The 21721-nt window shown below is 45.6% G+C and overlaps 1 protein-coding gene across 6 annotated transcripts in view; it reads right to left on the reverse strand.

Moving 5' to 3' along the window:
• Positions 1-21721, reverse strand: part of ctnna1 (catenin (cadherin-associated protein), alpha 1) — a 226794-nt gene that overhangs the window by 177513 nt on the left and 27560 nt on the right. For 3 of the 6 annotated variants that reach the window (XM_042326140.1, XM_042326141.1, XM_042326138.1), the window contains exons 4-7: positions 15133-15299; positions 6827-6946; positions 3042-3167; positions 2607-2750 (exon numbers count right to left, since the gene is read on the reverse strand). In XM_042326140.1, coding sequence (XP_042182074.1) covers positions 2607-2750; positions 3042-3167; positions 6827-6946; positions 15133-15299 — 557 coding nt within the window. Of the gene's footprint in view, positions 1-2408; positions 2426-2540; positions 2557-2606; positions 2751-3041; positions 3168-6826; positions 6947-15010; positions 15062-15132; positions 15300-21721 lie in introns of those variants that run through there. The other 3 variants (XM_042326139.1, XM_042326143.1, XM_042326142.1) reach the window with 3 other exon arrangements.

Raw genomic sequence — 21721 nt, forward strand, 5'->3', positions numbered from 1 at the left:
TAGGTTACTTACATTGTGTCTACCAACACCCCTGGGATAATGCACATTTGCTGAAGCATTATGACAACTCAGCGACAAAATGGTGGGGATTAACTGAGCTGTGCTTGGGTCATTGATAAGTCACTGTCTCAACTCAGCCTTATAATGCTGTGAAAGGATCCAGGAACCCAAATGATTGGTTTGGATCCCATCCTCCTTATAATATGAGCTTTATTTCCAGAAGGTATCAGAATTAATAATTGTTTCACCCACAGAGCTGCAATAGTCTGGTAGCCAGTTATGAAAGACTACAAGTCTACTGAAATGTTCAATGCCACAGTTTAGGAAGGGCAGAGGGCCAGATTATGGAGCTTCTGTTAGTGTAGTGACCCAATCAGTTCTTTTTAAAAATCCATCTTCAGCTGCTCTGAGAGCTGCCCTTCATAATGTCATTGAATCCCACATGAACTATGATAGACTCAATTTTCCTGAAGCGGACTTAAAATGTTAGGGAGCAGCTTATTGAAGTCCTGTACAGGCACACATATATACACTCTTGAGAAGAAGAGAAAAAAAAGCCATGCATGCACATGGTGTAAAAATCATAGAGGATAACAAAGTCAGGGACTTATTTCTGTTGTGGTCCTCATCTATATCTATCTATAAGAGGAAAATGAGTCTGTCCTAAATGGTGCCCTTGCATTTAGAATGCACTACTTTAGACCAGAACCTAGAACGGTTTCCTCTACATTTTAGGACAACAGTCAAACTCCACTAGATTAAAATCCCAAATATTAAATAATCTATTGACAAAAAAAAAAAAAAGTTAAGGTCGAAGTTGAGGCTTTGCACACTGTTCACGACCAAATTAACAATCCGGGATTTTGCCACCATCTGAAACACTGAGATCAAATCTTACAGGTTGGTTTTGGGGTCAGCAGCAGTAGAGGCAGCATTAATCTGATCCAATCCTGGATTACAAGGCTTCCTGGACTGAATTCAATCAAACACACAGGATAACATGTCAACAGCTTTAAAGCCATATTTACAAATGGGAGAGAGAGAGCGAGAAAGAGAGGGGGGAGAGAAAGAGGGAGCCTAAGAACAGAGAGCGAGAAAGAGAGGGGGAGAGAAAGAGGGAGCCTAAGAACAGAGAGCGAGAAAGAGGGGGAGAAAGAGGGAGCCTAAGAACAGAGAGCTAAAAAGAGAGGGAGCCTAAGAACAGAAAGAGAGGGGGGAGAGAAAGAGGGAGCCTAAGAACAGTGAGCGAGAAAGAGAGGGGGGGAGCCTAAGAGAAAGAGGGAGCCTGAGAACAGAGGGGGAGAAAGAGAAAGAACAGAGGGAGAAAGAGAGAAAGAGGGAGCCTGAAGAACAAAGAGCCTAAGAACAGAGAGGGAAAGAGAGGGAGAGAAAGAGGGAGCCTAAGAACAGAGAGCGAGAAAGAGAGGGGAGAAAGAGGGAGCCTGAGAACAGTGAGTGAGAAAGAGAGGGGAGAAAGAGGGAGCCTGAGAACAGTGAGTGAGAAAGAGAGGGAGAAAGAGGGAGCCTGAGAACAGAGCTAGGAGGGGGGAGAAAGAGGGAGCCTGAGAACAGTGAGCGAGAAAGAGAGGGGGAGAAAGAGGGAGCCTGAGAACAGAGTGAGAAAGAGGGGGAGAAAGAGGGAGCCTGAGAACAGAGAGAAAGAGAGGGGAGAGAAAGAGGGAGCCTGAGAACAGAGAGCGAGAAAGAGGGGGGAGAAAGAGGGAGCCTAAACAGAGACAAAGAGAGGGGAGAGAAAGAGGGAGCCTGAACAGAGAAGAAAGAGGGGGGAAAAGAGGTGAGCCTAAGAACAGAGAACAGAGAGTGAGAAAAGGGGGAGAGAGAGAAGAGGGCCTAAGAACAGAGAGCGAGAAAGAGGGAGCCTAAGAACAGAGAGCGAGAAAGAGAGGGGAGAGAAAGAGGGAGCCTGAGAACAGAGAGCGAGAAAGAGAGGGGAGAGAAAAACCTGTTTTTCCCCACTTGGGCGGGGTTGCTACAGTGGCAACATCCCCTCACAGGCTGGGGCCTGTTCCCTCCCTGCCTCCCACGTAGCACCCTAGTCCCTACATAGTGAACTACTTTAGACCCGGACCCATAAAGAATCACATAGGGCTGTGGTCAAAAGTAGTGCACTTTGTAGGGAATAGGGTGCAACTTGGGATGCTGTGTTCGGTTTCAGTTCTCAACGCAGCTGCAGGGGTAGAGGTGAGGCCAAGCTGACATCATTGAGGTATCAGGTCTTCCTGCTTTACAAACTTTGCATTTGTTTATGCAGTGCAGTCCGGTGTTATCAGATCAGTGCAGACCAAGGAAAGGAGATATGAGGGGGAGAGGGCCCCCCAATAGCTCGGAGGGTGAGAGGGCCCCCATAGCTCTCCTCCCCCTCCAAACCCCTTCCCTCCTAGACTTACATCAAAGTTGTTGAGAGCGTAGGTCAGCTCTCCTCCCTCTCCAAACCCCATCCCTCCTAGACTTACATCAAAGTTGTTGAGAGCATAGGTCAGCTCTCCTCCCTCTCCAAACCCCATCCCTCCTAGACTTACATCAAAGTTGTTGAGAGCATAGGTCAGCTCTCCTCCCTCTCCAAACCCCATCCCTCCTAGACTTACATCGAAGTTGTTGAGAGCGTAGGCCAGCTCTCCACCCCCGGCAGGGTGGTTGAAGGCAGCATCATCCGAGGCGGTAGCCTGGGCAGCATTAGAGATGCCTGAGACTGCATGCTGAAGCTGCTTGTAGATCAGGTCACGGTTCGCCTGGAGAATGGAATTAAATTCACGTTATTTACGGGGGAACTAAAGATAATAAAAATACAAAATCAACAAGATGTGTCTCTGAAGCGCTTCGAGATTCTGTATGTAATGTGCTATTGAAGTTAAATGATTATCATAAGCTCTTTTTTTTTTTTTTTTACATTTCAAATATTATTAGGTCCCAAATGGCACCCTATTCCCTTGATATTGAGCACAAACGGCTTTTGGTCAACATCAGTTCACTATTAGGGAACAAGGTGCCATTTGGGATGCCCCCACTGTTCTATTCCAGACCTTGTATGCGGCCACGTCCGGGTGTTGAAGGCAGGCGCGGGAGGCGGTGTAGAGCATGGGGATGTTCCTCTGGAGAACACCACGGGCAGCCGCCATCTGATCCTTATGGTGAACATCCTTCAACTCCTAGAGAGACAGAGAGACAACGGTATCATTACACTATCTGGAAAACATCCTTTCAATAAGCAAAGAATGCAGATGCAGGGGAAGGGGGCGGCAGTCAATTTGAGCTGAGGACCAAGAATGTCGCGTTGCCAGCCACAACAAAAGACAAGACACGGGGGGGGGGGACACAGGGTACGAGTACTTTGGATTCAAGACCGTCAAGTGATGCCCTCATGTACACAATTATGACAGAGCTGCTCTGTCTGAGCGACCTCAGCGCTGCTCTGTCTGAACGACCCAGATTCTCCCCTGTGGTGATAAAGAGCAGTCATAATCAGGCCATTCCAATAAGCCCTGCAGCTTTAACACACAGCTCTTACTACTGGCTCCAGTGTTCGTTTTTATAGACGAGCCAGGGAGACAGCACAGGCTCCCGCCTCCCAAAATACAATATTCCCTATATGTTGTACTATAGGCCTGAGTCAAAAGTGCACACATACATACATACACATATACATATACATATACACATATACATATATATATATATATACACATATATACACACACACACACACACACACACACACACACACACATACATATATATATAGGGAATACAGTGCCATTTACGAGGTAGAATCAACTGATGCCTTAGCATAAAGGAAATCAACATTGGCCAAAGCCTCACACACACGATCGTATGGCTTTACGTTTACATTTCAGTCTACTAAAAAACAGGAAGGGACATATTTATTTACAACCTGGTTGTTTGGTACTAAACCAAATCTAAAATTTAAAAAAAATCACAAGACTGGAAAGACAAATAGGAAAATAAAACAGACCCAAAACAATAGCATGTGAGATATAACGCAAGCAGATTCTTCTCCTATACTCTGTGTGTGTCCTACCTGAACAGTCTCGTGATACTGCTCATCCCTTTAACTCTGTGACGTCACCAGCGAAACTCATCATGAAATATGAAATGCAGTGACAGTCTCCATAAAGGATCTGGTCACCCTGTGCTGCCTGCAATACATCTTTTCACTCCCTTACCTCTGGGGGGGTTTAAACAGCTGAAATGTAGACACTGTCCTTATTTTTTACACCTTAAAAATTGTAACAACCTGTTACATTCTGAAAATTGGTCGCCGTAGCTTTAAATCCTTTTCTCTTTTTTCTCTCTTGCTTGACTGCACTGAGCTACTGAGTTCCAGGCTAGAAGCATCTCCCCAGGTGATTACTAACATTCAGTCCATTTCCATATTATTGATCAGATGAAGCCAGGTTAACTATTAGGCAACTTTATTACGTAGCTAGTGTTAGCCCAAGAGCTCCTGATCTAACAATGGTTCAGCTAAAAACCATCCACTTTCAGCTAGACAGCAAGTTTACAAAGATGTGTAGAACTAACCGGATGATAGCCTGTCGTTTCCAAAGGGAACAACATTGGTCAATGGTGGGCAGAGCCAAGCAGGAACTAGCAAGATCCTACTGGAGCAGTCTAGCATTCATTTGCATATTTCCGTTAGGAAACACCTACTCGGCAGCAATAACTATATTTGCCTTTCTACTCCTAAACAGTGTTATATATTTTCTAAACTTTGGCAAAGGGCAAAGTCTACAAAACTTAGTTCGTAGCAGATTCTAGTTTTGGGAAAACAGAACTGTATTGAGATCAAATGTTTAGTCAATGAGAAAATTAGCAGAATGCCGGACAAAAATCCATGTCACTCCATCTTCTCCCAATGCCGGGCCACCGGGCTTCCTCCCACTACCATATTTGGAAGCATCAAGCCGGGCCACCGGGCTTCCTCCCACTACCATATTTGGAAGCATCAAGCCGGGCCACCGGGCTTCCTCCCACTACCATATTTGGAAGCATCAAGCCGGGCCACCGGGCTTCCACTCACTACCATATTTGGAAGCATCAAGCCGGGCCACCGGGCTTCCTCCGACTACCATATTTGGAAGCATCAAGCCGGGCCACCGGGCTTCCTCCCACTACCATATTTGGAAGCATCCTCTCACTACCACTATTTTGGAAGCATCAAGCCGGGCCACCTCCCACTCCCACTACCATATTTGGAAGCATCAAGCCGGGCCACTGGGCTTCCTCCCACTACCATATTTGGAAGCATCAAGCCGGGCCACCTCTCACTACCATATTTGGAAGCATCAAGCCGGGCCACCTCTCACTACCATCCCATTTTTGGAAGCATCAAGCCGGGCCACTGGGCTTCCTCTCACTACCATATTTGGAAGCATCAAGCCGGGCCACTGGGCTTCCTCTCACTACCATATTTGGAAGCATCAAGCCGGGCCTCCTCCCACTACCATATTTGAAGCCGGGCCACTGGGCTTCCTCTCACTACCATATTTGGAAGCATCAAGCCGGGCCACTGGGCTTCCTCTCACTACCATATTTGGAAGCATCAAGCCGGGCCACCGGGCTCCTCACTACCATATTTGGAAGCATCAAGCCGGGCCACTGGGCTTCCTCTCACTACCATATTTGGAAGCATCAAGCCAGGCCACTGGGCTTCCTCTCACTACCATATTTGGAAGCATCAAGCCGGGCCTCCTCTCACTACCATATTTGGAAGCATCAAGCCAGGCCACTGGGCTTCCTCTCACTACCATATTTGGAAGCATCAAGCGAACGCGTCACATTCGTTGTTCTGTGACGTTTACGTGAGGATGCAGAAATGTTGTTCAGCTAGCCTGCTAGCAGCCTATATTATAATATGAAAGACACTAACATTACTGTACTTTTATATTCGTATGGGGGGGTAAAAGTGAATTATCGACATGCTAACGGGTAGCTTGAACATGTTAAAAAAAGGGGGAGGGGGTTACCTAGTCAGTTGTACAACAATGTATTCAACTGAAATGAGTCTTCCACATTTAAACCCCGGTCGACTGCCTTAATCAACAGCCACGTCTTCAGCGCCTGGGCAACAGTGGGTTAACAGTCTTAACGCTAATCACTAGGCTACCTGCCTTAGCATTTGTTAGCTAGCTATCAAGGGTTAGATGTGTATTGTCAGCTAAAATAAACATGTGTCTGCTTGTGGATTGTTACATTATTCAATATGTTTTAACAGTTGCTTGGATTGTTAAATAGCTTGTGCTTACTGGCTACTGATATTTATGGTCAATTTGAGCTGCGGACCAAGAATGTTGCGTTGCCAGCCACAACAAAAGACACGGATGAAAAGAAAATCCCTTTCGCCACTCTACTCCTCAGACTCCATATCTCGTAGTGTAGATGGGGCATCAGTAGGTTGCTTAACTACTAACATCCATCTCCCATGTCTCTCCCTCCAGTCTCCTACTTCCCATCACCTACCCTTCATAGCCCTTCACCCACCCCAACTGTCAGCTCCCTCTCCAGCTCAGACACCTCCCTTAGAACGGACCTGACTGCTGTCTCCTTGGCAGCCATCTCACTCCCAACCACGCTCCCTGTCCCTCTCCATCAGACAGTCCAGTACATACCAGCCATCTCACTCCAACCACGCTCCCTGTCCCTCTCCATCAGACAGTCCAGTACATACCAGCCATCTCACTCCCAACCACGCTCCCTGTCCCTCTCCATCAGACAGTCCAGTACATACCAGCCATCTCACTCCCAACCACGCTCCCTGTCCCTCTCCATCAGACAGTCCAGTACATACCTGCTGTCTCTTGGCAGCCATCATGTTGAGTTTGTCCACCTCTGGTTTCAGGGCCTTGTACTGTATGCCCAGGTCCTGCTCTGTTCCAGCATTACGCACCTTCACCAGGTTCTCCTCCACCTAGAGGGGTTACAGAGGAACACAAGGTTTAGATAGGGAATGTAGGCAGGGGTATCCCCAAAGAATGTAAGAGAGGCGTTGTGGACTGGGGAATTGGAAAAATTCACTGAGAGATGCTAGAAAGATTAGCCCTGAGACACTCTCTCGTTATTTGATAACGTCAGTGGTAGGTTTGGAATGACGACGGAAATGAAGTCTGGATAACGGCACGATGAAGATTCAGGTTCAACAGCTTCTCGTATTCAGATCCTGTCCCAAATACACACCATCACCAACATAGTGCACTACTTCGACCAGGGCCCATAGGTTTGTGCTCTCTAGGCCATAGGGCTCTGGTCAAAAAGTATTACATTATATGGTAACGGGTGCCATTTGGGACTAAGGCAAAATCTTTGCTAGGAAGGCTATTCTTTCCGTGAGTTAACACAGTCAACATGCCTCTCTCCACTCAACAGTCCATTAAAGACCAGTGCTTAGACTACAGTATATGGTAAATGATTAATTTGCTACTAGCTGTTACCACAGAAAAACAGTTTGCACTCAATCTTTACCATCAAAAAGTACACACTAGCTATATCAGCGCAAAATGAATACAATATGCCTAGTGTTCAGGATGAGCTTTGGTAATATTGCAAAGGTAAAAAGGGAACATTTATGGAGGGAATTGAGCAGAAGTTATTTTAAAAAAAGGTTAAATAAATAAACCTTCCTGAAATAAAAGTATGTGGACACCTGCTCATCAAACATCTCATTCCAAAAAAACATGGGCATTAATATGGAGTTTCCTCCCCCCCCCTTGCTGCTATAAAAAGCCTCCACTCTTCTGGAAAGACGTTCCACTAGATGTTGGAACATTGCTGTGTTCACTAATGCTCTTGTGGCTGAATGAAGTCGGGTCGATTAGGCCTGGCTCGCAGTCCCCGTTAAAATTCATCCCAAAGGTGTTCAATGGAGTTGAGGTCAGGGCTCTGTGCAGGCCAGTCAAGTTCTTCCATACCGATCGACAAAACCATTTTTGTATGGACCTCGCTTTGTGCACGGGGCATTGTCATGCTGAAACAGGAAAGGCCCTTCCGCAACTGTTGCCACAAAGTTGGAAGTACAGAATCATCTAGAATGTCAATATAATATACTGTAGCGTTAAGATTCCCTTCACTGTAACAAAGGGGCCTAGCTTGAACCATGACAGGTCCAGACCATTATCCCTCCACCAAACATTACAGTTGGCACTTTTGATTGGGGCAGGTAGCGTTCTCCTGGCATCCGCCAAACCCAGATTCGTCTGTCGGACTGCCAGATGGTGAAACGTGATTCGTCAGTCCAGAGAGCGCATTTCCACTGTTCCAGAGTCCAATGGCGGCGAGCTTTACACCACTCCAGCCGACGCTTAGCATGGTGATCTTAGGCTTGTGTGCTGCTGCTCAGCCATGGAAACACATCTCCTGAAGCTCTCGACAAACAGTTATTGTGCTGACGCACATGGTGATCTTACGCCTTCGATCAAAAAAAACAGCATCGTTGCAATTTGGTAAACCAGAAGTACATTAATTTCCAATGGACCGCCGAGTTAGCCTTGCGTTGTAGAGGCAGTTGCATGGCGTTCTGTGTGGTGCTGTGTTGGATTTATCGAACATATACAAACTATGCGTAGAATGTTTGCTTGACAGAAATGGTGAATGTTGAACTTTTATTGTATACATATCCAGATGATGCTGCGTACTATTTTGTGCAATGACGCTGTAGGCGTGATCGAGGCATTAGGTTGGACACTGTGCACGGTGATCTGAGGCTTGTATGCGGCTGCTCGGCCACGGAAACCCATTTCATTTTATGAAGATCCCAGTGAACAGTTCTGGGGCTGACGTTGCTTCCAGAGGCAGTTTGGAACTCTGGGTTACAACCCGAAGACAGATGATTTTTTGCTTCAGCACTCAGCCGTCCTGTTCCGTGAGCTTGTGTGTCCTGCCACTTCGTGGCTGAGCCGTTGTTGCTCCTAGACGTTTCCACTTCACAATAACAGCACTTATAGTTGACCGAGGCAAGCTCTAGCAGGGCAGAAATGTAACAAACCGACTTGATGGAAAAGTGGCATACTATGATGGTGCCCTGTTGAAAAAGTCACAGCGCTTCAGTAAGACCATTCTACTGCCACTGTTGGTCTATGGAGATTGCGTGGCTGTGTGCTCAAGAAAATAGCCGCACGGTACACTTTATATACACACAAAGGTAAGTTACATATCACCTCATAGGGACTCGTCAAAAGCACTGGGAACAGGGTGTGATTCAGGGCTTACCTGTAGTCAAACTGAGTGAGAACACTAACCCCCATCAATGCCTAAGGGTTTGGACCATACTCAGTCATCCACAGAGAACTGGTGAAAGATTAAAAATGGAGATGACGTCACAGTAACGATCTCCTAGAGGCCTAGAGACTAGCTTTAATCTATATTATCGAGGCCTGAGGCTAGGTTAGCTGTATTTCTCCAGTAGCATCTCCTACAGAGGTAGATTAGCCGGGCCTGAAGCTAACTGTAGATTAGCCGGGCCTGAGGCTAACTGTAGATTAGCCGGGCCTGAGGCAGCTATAATTTAGCTATAACTAAGGATGCCCATATATGTTACTTATGACCAAGGGTAACAGGTGTAGATCTGCACGGTTCCCTCTCCCACATGGAAAAACAAGACCAAATCAGATGGAACTAAACTTAGCAAAAAAACAAAAACTCAGGACCAAAAATAATTCGTAAAAATCCAAATAACTTCACAGATCTTAATTGAAAAGGGTTTAAACACTGTTTCCCATGCTTGTACAATAACCAAACAATGAATGAACATGCACCTGTGGAACGGTCGTTAAGACACTAACAGCTTACAGACGGTAGGCAAATAAGGTCACAGTAATATGACCACAGTTAGGACACTAAAGAGGTCTAAAGAGGTCCCTGCTCATCTGCGTGAACGTGCCTTAGGCATGCTGCAAGGAGGCATGAGGACTGCAGATGTGGCCAGGGCAATAAATTGCAATGTCCGTACTGTGAGACGCCTAAGACAGCGCTACAGGGAGACAGGACAGACAGTTGATCATCCTCGCAGTGGGAGACCACGTGTAACACCTGCACAGGATCGGGACATCCGAACGTCATACCTACAGGAGAAGTACAGGATGGCAACAACTGCCCGAGTTACACCAGGAACGCACAATCACTCCATCAGTGCTCAGACTATCCGCAATAGGCTGAGAGAGGCTGGACTGAGGGCTTGTAGGCCTGTTGTAAGGCAGGTCCCCACCAGACATCACCGGCAACAACGTCACCTATGGTCACAGACCGTTGCTTGACCAGACCGGCAAAAAGTGCTCTTCACTGACGAGTGACGGTTTTGTCTCACCAGGAGTGATGGTCAGATTTGCGTTTATTGTCGAAGGAATGAGTGTTACACCGAGGCCTGTACTCTGGAGCGGGATTGATTTAGAGTTGGAGGGTCCATCATGGTCTGGGGCGGTGTGTCACAGTATCATCGGACTGAGCTTGTTGTCATTGCAGGCAATCTCAACGCTGTGTGTTACAGAGAAGACATCCTCCTCCCTCATGTGGTACTCTTCCTGCAGGCTCATGCTGACATGACCCTCCAGCATGACAATGCCACCAGCCATACTGCTGGTTTTGTGCGTGATTTCCTGCAAGACAGGAATGTCAATGTTCTGCCATGGCCAGCAAACAGCCCAGATCAATCCCATTGAGCACATCTGGGACCTGTTGGATCGGAGGGTGAGGGCTAGGGCCATTCCCCCAAGAAATGTCCGGGAACTTGCAGGTGCTTTGGTGGAAGAGTGAGGTAACATCTCACAGCAAGAACTGGCAAATCAGGTACAGTCCATGAGGAGTAGATGCTGCAGTACTTATGCAGCTGGTGGCCACACCAGATACTGACTGTTACTTTTGATTTTGACCCCCCCTTTGTTCAGGGACACATTATTCCATTTCTGTTAGTCACATGTCTGGAACTTGTTCAGTTTGTCTCAGTTGAATCTTATGTTCATACAAATATTTACTCATGTTAAGTTTAATGAAAATAAACCATTTATTTTTTTGCTGACTTTACATATCCTGGAGTAAACATTGAACATCTCAGGATTCAGGAACACTGTATTTGATAGGATTCTATAATCCACCCAGCGCATGCCCGTTCAGTATCCATATATAGCATCCCAAATGGCAGCCTATTCACAATGGGCCTTGGTCAAACAGCAGTGCTCTACATAGGGCGCCATTTGGGACTCTGGGTATCTGGAATGCAGAAAGAGCAATGACGTCAGGTCTCCTGCAGTTGGCTGGCAACACCAGGGTGGCCAGTGTCCAGAGAATGCCAGGGCTGACTGCCTTCAAGAGACTTTGATATAGCTGGAGCACTGACTCAGTCTGGATGGGTCTTAAAAATGGCACCCGTTGCCCTATACAGGGCCCCATGTGGAATAGGCACTACATAGGACATAGGGTGCCATTCCGGATACGGTCCCTGGTCAAAAGTAGTGCACTACATAGGGAACAGGTTGCCGTTTGGGACACAACCAGGGTATCTGGAAGGCACTAACCCTGTGAAGAGGTGGGTTATAAACAGAGGCATGATAAGATAACATTGAGTTGTTCAACTTTAAGAGACAGTATGGGAAATAGAACACAGGGTGGGGCTTAGCCCACAATGCAATAGCACACATAGCTGTGGAAGCTTCCTCACCTCAAGAGTAGAAACAAGTGTCTTTCTATCCTCTCTCTTTCTACAGTAAAATCATTTCTGGCCCAAGCACATATTCATGAAGTGTCTCACAGTAAAGAGTGTTGATCTAGATGTCAATATAATTACTGATGATCATTTACATGATCTAAAAACTGATTCTAGATCTTCACCCGGAGGATCCGAGACAATAAATACATAGTAATTTCCTTTTAAACCTGCTGTCCTGTCTGGGCTTCAAGAAATGACAGACGTCTTCCATTTTACAACCTAGCTATAAAAAGAAGGAGGGGAAAAAATGACTATTTCATCGTTGACGTTTGACCCAATGACTTCACTGTCTGGCTGTGTAATTAGAAATCAGAACAGTTTACAGTAGTGAACGGAAAGGTTAGAAAACGTATGGCTACATCCCAAATGGCACCCTGGTCGAAAGTAGTGCACTAACCCTATGGGTCCATGGTCAACAGTAGTGCACTAACCCTATGGGGCCCTGGTCTAAAGTAGTGCACTAACCCTATGGGGCCCTGGTCTAAAGTAGTGCACTAACCCTATGGGGCCCTGGTCTAAAGTAGTGCACTAACCCTATGGGGCCCTGGTCTAAAGTAGTGCACTAACCCTATGGGGCCCTGGTCTAAAGTAGTGCACTAACCCTATGGGGCCCTGGTCTAAAGTAGTGCACTAACCCTATGGGGCCCTGGTCTAAAGTAGTGCACTAACCCTATGGGGCCCTGGTCTAAAGTAGTGCACTAACCCTATGGGGCCCTGGTCTAAAGTAGTGCACTAACCCTATGGGGCCCTGGTCTAAAGTAGTGCACTAACCCTATGGGGCCCTGGTCTAAAGTAGTGCACTAACCCTATGGGGCCCTGGTCTAAAGTAGTGCACTAACCCTATGGGGCCCTGGTCCCTAAAGTAGTGCACTAACCCTATGGGGCCCTGGTCTAAAGTAGTGCACTAACCCGATGGGGCCCTGGTCAACAGTAGTGCACTAACCCGATGGGGCCCTGGTCAACAGTAGTGCACTAACCCGATGGGTCCCTGGTCAACAGTAGTGCACTAACCCTATGGGGCCCTGGTCAACAGTAGTGCACTAACCCTATGGGGCCCTGGTCTAAAGTAGTGCACTAACCCTATGGGGCCCTGGTCAACAGTAGTGCACTAAATAGATAGGGTGCCTACAGAGGACTAAGATGATAAACAGCAAGTCTCTTCACTGCAGGTGAAAGGCCTCCTTGTGGAGTCCGTTCCATTCATTCACAGCAATAATGAACTGAAGTAAAAGGATGGACAAAACACAGAAGACCTGGTTTGAAACCTTTAGCCAAGATACCAGAACGTTAGTTTGAGTCAAGCAAACTATTTATCTTGGAAAAACAGTTGAATAGGTAGACGTGTTGCTTTCTTTTTATTTTTTAAAAAGGTGCAGCTGAACTTAAGGTTATTTAATTATTTTAATTTTCTTCGATGCAATAAAGAATGTCTAAGTAATTCATAAGCTAGTCGAATAGTTTTCCCTTCAGCTACGTGGAACTTCTGTCACGTCTACAAGAGCCCACTTAAGTCTGTGTGTGTGTGTGTGTGTGTGTGTGTGTGTGTGTGTGTGTGTGTGGATCATGATAAGCTACCTCAAAGCCAGAGAGACAGTTTAATGCTGTAAGGTACAGTTGAAGTCAGAAGTTTACAGACACTTAGGTTGGGGTCATTAAAACTCGTTTTTCAACCACTACACAAATGTCTTGTTAACAAACTCTAGTTTTGGCAAGTCGGTTAGAACAGCTACTTTGTGCATGACACAAGTCATTTTTCCAACAATTGTTTACAGACAGATTATTTCACTTATAATTCACTGTATCACAATTCCAGTGGGTCAGAAGTTTACATACACTAAGTTGACTGACTTTAAACAGCTTGGAAAATTCCAGAAAATGATGTCATGGCTTTAGAAGCTTCTGATAGGCTAATTGATATCATTTGAGTCAATTGGAGGTATACCTGTGGATGTATTTCAAGGCCTACCTTCAAACTCAGTGCATCTTTGCTTGAAATCATGGGAAAATCAAAAGAAATCAACCAAGACCTCAGATAACAAACTGTAAAACTCCACAAGTCTGTTTCATCATTGGGAGAAATTTCCAAACGCCTGGAGATACCACGTTCATCTGTACAAACAATAGTACGCAAGTATAAACACCATGGGACCACGCAGCTGTCATACCGCTCAGGAAGGAGATGCGTTCTGTCTCCTAGAGATGAACATACTTTGGTGAGAAAAGTGCAAATCAATCCCAGAACAGCAGCAAAGGACCTTGTGAAGATGCTGGAGGAAACCTGTAGAAAAGTATCTATATCCACAGTAAAACAAGTCCGATAGACATAACCTGAAAGGCCGCTCAGCAAGGAAGAAGCCACTGCTCCAAAACCGCCATAAAAAAGCCAGACTATGGTTTGCAACTGCACATGTCCTCTGGTCTGATGAAACAGAAATAGAACCGTTTGGACATAATGACCATCGTTATGTTTGGAGGAAAAAGGGGGAGGCTTGCAAGCCGAAGAACACCATCCCAACCGTGAAGCACGGGGGTGGCAGCATCAATTTGTGGGGGTGCTTTGCTGCAGGAGGGACTGGTGTACTTCACAAAATAGATGGCATCATGAGGGAGGAAAATTATGTGGATATACTGAAGCAACTCAAGACATCAGTCAGGAAGATAAATCTTGGTCGCAAATGGGTCTTCCAAATGGACAATGACCCCAAGCATACTTCCAAAGTTATGCAAAATGGCTTAAGTACAACAAAGTCAAGATATTGGAGTGGCCATCACAAAGCCCTGACCTCAATCCCATAGAAATGTGGGCAGAACTGAAAAAGTGTGTGCGAGCAAGGAGGCCTACAACCCTGACTCCGTTACACCAGCTCTGTCAGGAGGAATGGGCCAAAATTCACCCAACTTATTGTGAGAAACTTGTGGAAGACTACCTAAAACATTTGACCCAAGTTCAATCATTTAAAAGGCAATGCTACCAAATACTAATTGCGCGTATGTGTGCACGCGTGTGTGCGTGTCATGTCTCTCACCAGTCTGAGCAGCTTGTAGACAGACTTGTCAGCCAGCACCAGCAGGTGTGTGTGTGTGTATATATATGCGCATATATATATATATATGTGCGCGTGCGTGTGTGTGTGTGTGTGTGTGTGTGTGTGTGTGTGTGTGTGCGCACGCGCGTATGTATGTGTGTGTATGCGTGTCAGCCAGCACCAGCAGGTGTACGTGTGTGTGTGTGTGTGTGCGCGCGTGCATGTGTGTGTGTGCGCGTGTGTGTGTGTGTCTCACCAGTTTGAGTTGCAGCAGTAGCTTGTAGACATCAGACATGTCGGCCAGAACCAGCAGGTGTATGTGTATATATGTGTGTGTGTGTGTGTGTGTGTGTGTGTGTGTGTGCGCATGTGTCTCACCAGTTTGAGTTGCAGCAGTAGCTTGTAGACATCAGACATGTCGGCCAGAACCAGCAGGTGAGTGACGGCAGAGAGGAGGGCCCTGGCTGCACGGACCATGTTACCCCTCTTTACCGAGGAACAGGGGTCCTCTGCAAACTCTCCTGATGCCTGCTTCATGGATTCACCTGAGGGACAAGGACAGGATATTACTGTTGAGACATGAGGGTCCGTCCTAAATGACATCCTGATGCCTGCTTCATGGATTCACCTGAGGGACAAAAGGAGGAACGACAGGACATTACAATGTGACAGTTAGAACACTTTTTTTTTATGCGTTTGTCCCAAATGAAACCCTATATAAAAAGGAAGCATTGTCCCCAACAAGGGCCTTGATGAAAAAGTAGTGCACTGCGTGAAGGGGGAATAGGGTGCCTACAGAGGCATGTTAAAGTGAAGGAGCGTTAGGGGAGACCCCTGTCACAACGAGTAAACCTGTCACACAGAGAGGAGAGAGGACCGCTGACAGTCTTAATTGGATGCATTTATTAATGTAAAAATCAACAGCAGAGAGCACACCTCAGGGGGCAGAGTGAAGAGTGAGGAAGATATTCCATTGGCTCAGTGGGTTGGAGCTCAGTGTTAAAGAAGCAATCTGCGATTCGAACAACAAAAGTGACCCCGCCACTTGTTTTGGTTAACATCCGAGGTACAGGGGGCTGGGAATCTCAGGCTAACTATCCATGAGATCAAAACTGTGTGTGTGTGTTCTCTATATATAACTGAGATGGTTTGGGATGAGTTGACTGCGGAGTGAAGGAAAAAGCAGCCAACAAGTGCTCAGCATATGTGGGTACTTCTTCAATACTGCTGGAAAAGCATTCCAGGTGAAGCTGGTTGAGAGAATGCCAAGAGTGAAAAAACAAGGAAAAAGGGTGGCTACTTGTAAGATTGTCAAATACATTGATTTGTTTATCACTTTTCAGGTTACTACAGGATTCCATGTCTGTTATTTTATATAGTTTGTCATCACTATTATTCTACAATGTAGAAAATAGTAAAAAATAAAGAAAAACCATGGAATGAGTAGGTGTCCAAACTTTTGACTGGTACTGTGTGTTGTTTAATCAGACCATTGGCATCAGATGTGCATCCGGCACAGCCAGAAGAGGACTGGCCACCCCTCATAGCCTGGTTCCTCTCTAGGTTTCTAATCTCCAACAGGCACAGCCAGAAGAGGATAGCCTGGTTCCTCTCTACCCGGCACAGCCAGAAGAGGACTGGTCACCCCTCATAGCCTGGTTCCTCTCTAGGTTTCTAATCTCCAACAGGCACAGCCAGAAGAGGATAGCCTGGTTCCTCTCTACCCGGCACAGCCAGAAGAGGACTGGCCACCCCTCATAGCCTGGTTCCTCTCTACCCGGCACAGCCAGAACAGGACTGGCCACCCCTCATAGCCTGGTTCCTCTCTAGGTTCCAGCCTTTCTAGGGAGTTTTTCCTAGCCACCGTGCTTCTACACCTGCAATTGCTTGCCGTTTGGGGGTTTTAGGCTGGGTTTCTGTACAGCACTTTGTGACATCAGCTGATGACAGAAGAGCTTTATAAATTAAATTTGATCGGTTGCCTGCCGTCTTTTTCGCCAACCACTTCCCTCTCTCGTGGCGAATCCGTCACTGTATATTCATCCATGGATAAAGTGCCTAGCTGGCAGTACTTTCCCCCCCACCACCTATCACCATAGACTTCAGCTCTTTAATCCCACCCCCCAGCCACTCTCAGCCCATCCCACCTATCGCCATAGACCTCAGCTCTTTTTGTGCCCTACCAATGAAGACATACCTAGAGCAGCTAATCTTATCCAAACCATTTAATCTAAACTCTTTACCAATTGGCTTAGCTAGTCTGTTGGTTGGTAGCGTTTGCTAAGATTAACAACAAAATACTCTAATTGCTAGCCTTAGCTGGTACACTACTCCCTCTGTCCACCAGTCTGTCTCATCCTCTCAAAACTCAGAAATAATTACCCGTGAACCTCTGCTCCTCCGCAGGCAGTGTCACGCAAATGTAGGCATGCTGCTCCTAATGTCAGCCCCAGAAAACACTCCCTCTCCCTGCCAGCCCAGAAGTACTTTGAGGGGGGAAATGTAGCTTCCTTTTAATCATCATATTCCACTCTCCTCCTCTAGCCCAGGCTACCAAGTGAGTCCCTAATGGCACCCTATATAGTGCATTACTATGAGCCCTGGTCAAAAAGGTAGTACACAATATAGGGAGTAATTTGGGGCGCATCCACAATAGGCCCACTGCTGGGCCTGATACCAGTAAAGGCCTCAGAGCATAGAGGCTGGATGGGATCCAGGCTAAGAGTTAATTGCATTAGAATGTCATTTGAGATGAGGAGGAGAGGAGAAAAGGATGAGGGAGATGAGAAGGGCATAAGGGGGAGGAGAGAAAGGCAATCTGACAGAGTAAATCCAAAACTCCCACACAGGCGGTGACCTAGGCCTAACATATACAGCCAATGGCCTCTCACACAATGGTGGGGGGGTGGAAAGTACCCAATTGGGAGTTGCCGCAATCTACTCCAGAGATGGCCTGCAAAGTTATGTCATACTTTCCAGGTCTGTGCCCAAACAGTTTGAGCTTTTAATTTTAAAAATTAATCTCTCCAGAAATAAGTCTCACTGTTATAGACCCCCCACCCCCCACCCCACTCCCATCTGCGCCTTGGAAACCGTATGTGAATTGATTGCCCCCCCATCTATCTTCAGAGTTCGTTCTGTTAGATGACCTAAACTGGGACATGCTTAACCCCCTCCCAGCAGTCCTACAATCTAAGCTAGATGCCCTCAATCTCACACAAATTATCAAGGAACCCACCAGGTACAACCCTAAAACCGTAAACATGGGCACCCTCATAGATATTATCCTGACCAACATGCCCTCCAAATACACCTCCGTTTTCAAATCAGGATCTCAGCGATCACCGACTCATTGCCTGCATCCGCTATGGGTCTGTGGGCAAACTCTCCCTAAAGCACTTCTGTGAATGCGGTGCGTCATGTGGTAATTAAATAAGGTATCATTAACATGTGGTATAATTAAATAAGGTATCATTAACATGTGGTAAATTAAACATTAACATGTGATAATTAAATAAGGTATCATTAACATGTGGTATAATTAAATAAGGTATCATTAACATGTGGTATAATTAAATAAGGTATCATTAACATGTGGTATAATTAAATAAGGTATCATTAACATGTGGTATAATTAAATAAGGTATCATTAACATGTGGTATAATTAAATAAGGTATCATTAACATGTGGTATGATAAAATAATGCGGTGCGCGTCTTTGGCTTGCTGGGCCATAACTTTGGCCAGAGTGAATGCGTCAACTCTTACAGTGGTGCTTTGTCTTGTTATTATACAGACCTAAGGCCTGTCATAATATCAGATCATATCTCATTTAAAAATCATTCATTGTTTTTGTTTTTTTGCTTACGTCTTTGTTGAGCAAATCTTTTTTTTGTGTGCGTTAGGTGCTATATGCAGGGCCCAGACCACCTTGCGCACTCAACTTCAGCGAGATATGGTGGTAGTTCTCTTGTAGGCCTATTTGCCAGGGGAAATTAAGCCAGCTACCGATTGCCCATTTTAGTCGGGGGAAAAAAACATTTCCATCTTTTTCATTAAATCATGCATAGTTGTGCTTTATATGGCCTAAAATAAAGTCCATATGGGCAGCATATTATCCATGGGATACCGAATTTCTCCGTTATGAATATATTACATCACGTGGGTGGGAAATAGATCTGTTAAAAAAAGGTCCACATTTGAACATTTCAATAAAATGAAACTGTCACAACTATTGAAATGGAAACATGATTTGAGAGACTAAGTGACAACAGCCTTTGGTTAAAGGGTTCGGTTATACTGGGCTCTGTCATCACAATTATCAGCTTTGGTATTGACATCAGTGAGCAGGCTTTCTGATTGGAGGAGAGACATGGCTAGGCCCACCAAAGGAAAATGATTATGAACTCTGGACCACTGAAATCCAATGTTTATACAAAATGACTGCCTTCTTCCTCCCCTGCATTTAACAGTCAAATGGGTTTTTATTAAATATAGGAGCGTCACAAAATCCATTTGGATTAAATGTTTCATTTAGTCTCGTTTTGATAGTGAAAATTAAGGCCTTTTCAAATGAACAGAAGACCGCGAGTTGACTGTCTAAGTTAATAATCTAAAAGGGAGGTTCAACTTCAAGGCAAGGGCATCTTTTAACGAGTTTTATACTCCTCGTATCATATGAGAATATGGTACATTTTGTTTTAAAAATCAGTATCTGTCCATCTCTCCCATTTTCAAGCAAAAAAAAAAAAAAAAACATGCATGACCAATTCACAAGACCTGATAATTGTGATGACAGAGCCCAGTATAACCGAACCCTTTAACCAAAGGCGGTTGTCACTTAGTCTCTAAAATCATAATGTTTCCATTTCAATAGTTGTGAGTTTCAAATGGACGTGTCACGGCGTTCCCAAAAAAAAATTTAAAAAAAAATAAAATGAATGCATGAGCAATTCACAAAACTAAACATTGGAACGCCGTGACGCGATACCCTGGCTCGAGGGGACATCCAGGTGAATATAATGGATTACAAGGAAATAAAAGCTTTTTACCTTTTGAACCCGTTTGCCCATATAGTTAAGACGATCCTTTTCATAACGATTGAGACAACACAATCCAGAAAAACCTGGTGTCATTTGAGGGGGTTGAAACGTGGATTGTGTGCCATTCAGAGAGTGAAATGGGCAAAGAAAGATATTTTAGTGCCTTTGAACAGGGTATGGTAGTAGGCGCCAGGCGATTTGTGTCGAGAACTGCGACGCTGCTGGGTTCTTCCCACCACTCAACGGTTTCCTGTGTGTTTATCAAGAACGGTCCGACACACAACGGACATCCAGTCAACTTGACAACTGTGGGAAGTATGGGCCAGCATCCCTGTGGAAACGCTTTCAACACCTTGTAGAGTGTCCATGCCCCGGCTAATTGAGGCTGTTCTGAGGGCAAAAGGGGAGGTGCAACTCAATGTTAGGAAGGTTGTGTAAACTCAAGTGTCCATTTAAGCAATAAGGTTCGAGGTGGGTGTGGTATATTACTAATACACCAAGGCTAAGGGCTGCTCGTACACACAATGCCAAGTGGCTGGGTACAGCCATTAGCAGTGGTACAACTGGGTGGGTCGAGCCCTGAATACTGATTGGCTGAAAGCAGTGGTATATCAGACCATATACCAGGGGTATGACAAATTTGACTGTTCTAATTACGTTGATAACCAGGGGGGGCTTGTGGAATATGGTCAATATACCATGGCTAAGGGCTGCTCTTGCGCACGACACAACGCGGAGTGCCTAAATGCTTAATTACAGAAGGGTCCAGGACACCTTTTTTTTGTGAAACTTAACCCAAAACATCAAATCACCTCTTCATCTGAATTTTCAAAATGTGCGTGTTTTAAGCCCAAAGCCAAAAGCATGGTTACTAATCTGCGCCTCTTATTTTCAGAATTATGGAACTGCACAATGCAAGACTTGGCCAAGACCAACAACTGAGTGGAGGGCAGGCATCAACATGTTTTTTTTCCTTCATCATCTTGGAGCTACCCACCCCACCAAGTTGAGGCAATGCAGCGACAGCAGCAGAGGTGAAAAGAGAACGGAGCAACAACTTGCTGGTATCCACTGCCATGGCAACAGAAGGATTCTCAAGTCACTGGTTGTGAATACTCTAAAAAAAAAATCCAACCAACAACAATTAGCACCTAGTCAACTTGGACGCTTTCAATTTGTCCAGAAACATGGAGATCAGAACACTAGGCAGAATCTTGGACAGTTTGTTATGACACTGCATTGTCATGTAGCCTACACTTGCATTTAAGTCATTTGAAATAAAATAGTTTGAGAGTGTAAAAAAACAGATAAATGTAAATTGTATAAACTAGATCCATGCCTAGATATAGTACAACTGAAAAATCACATGTACATAAGTATTTCAGACCCGCTTCAACTCAGTACTTTGTTGAAGCACCTTTGGCAGTTATTACAGCCTCGAGTCTTCTTGGGTATGACGCTACAAGCTTGGCACATCTGTATTTGAGGAGTTTCTCCCATTCTTCTCTGCAGATCCTCTCAAGCTCTGTCATGTTGGATGGGGAGTGTCGCTGCACAGCTATTTTCAGGTCTCTCCAGAGATGCTCGATGGGGTTCAAGTCCAGGCTCTGGCGGGGCCACTCAAGGACATTGAGACTTGTCCCGAAACCACACCTGCGTCGTCTTGGCTGTGTGCTTAGGGTCGTTGTCCTGTAGGGAAGGTGAACCTTTGTCCAAGTCTGAGGTCCTGAGCAGGTTTTCATCAAGGATCTTGCTATACATTGCTCTGTTCAGCTTTCATTTGATCCTAACTAGTGTCCCAGTCCCTGCCGCTGACAAACATCCCCACAGCATGATTCTACCAACACCACCATGCTTCACCGTAGGGATGGTGCCAGGTTTCCTAAAGATGTGACGCTTGGCATTCAGGCCAAAAAGCTCAATCT

Source organism: Oncorhynchus tshawytscha, linkage group LG08 (genome assembly GCF_018296145.1).
Source record: "Oncorhynchus tshawytscha isolate Ot180627B linkage group LG08, Otsh_v2.0, whole genome shotgun sequence".
In the NCBI taxonomy this organism is placed as follows: Eukaryota; Metazoa; Chordata; class Actinopteri; order Salmoniformes; family Salmonidae; genus Oncorhynchus; species Oncorhynchus tshawytscha.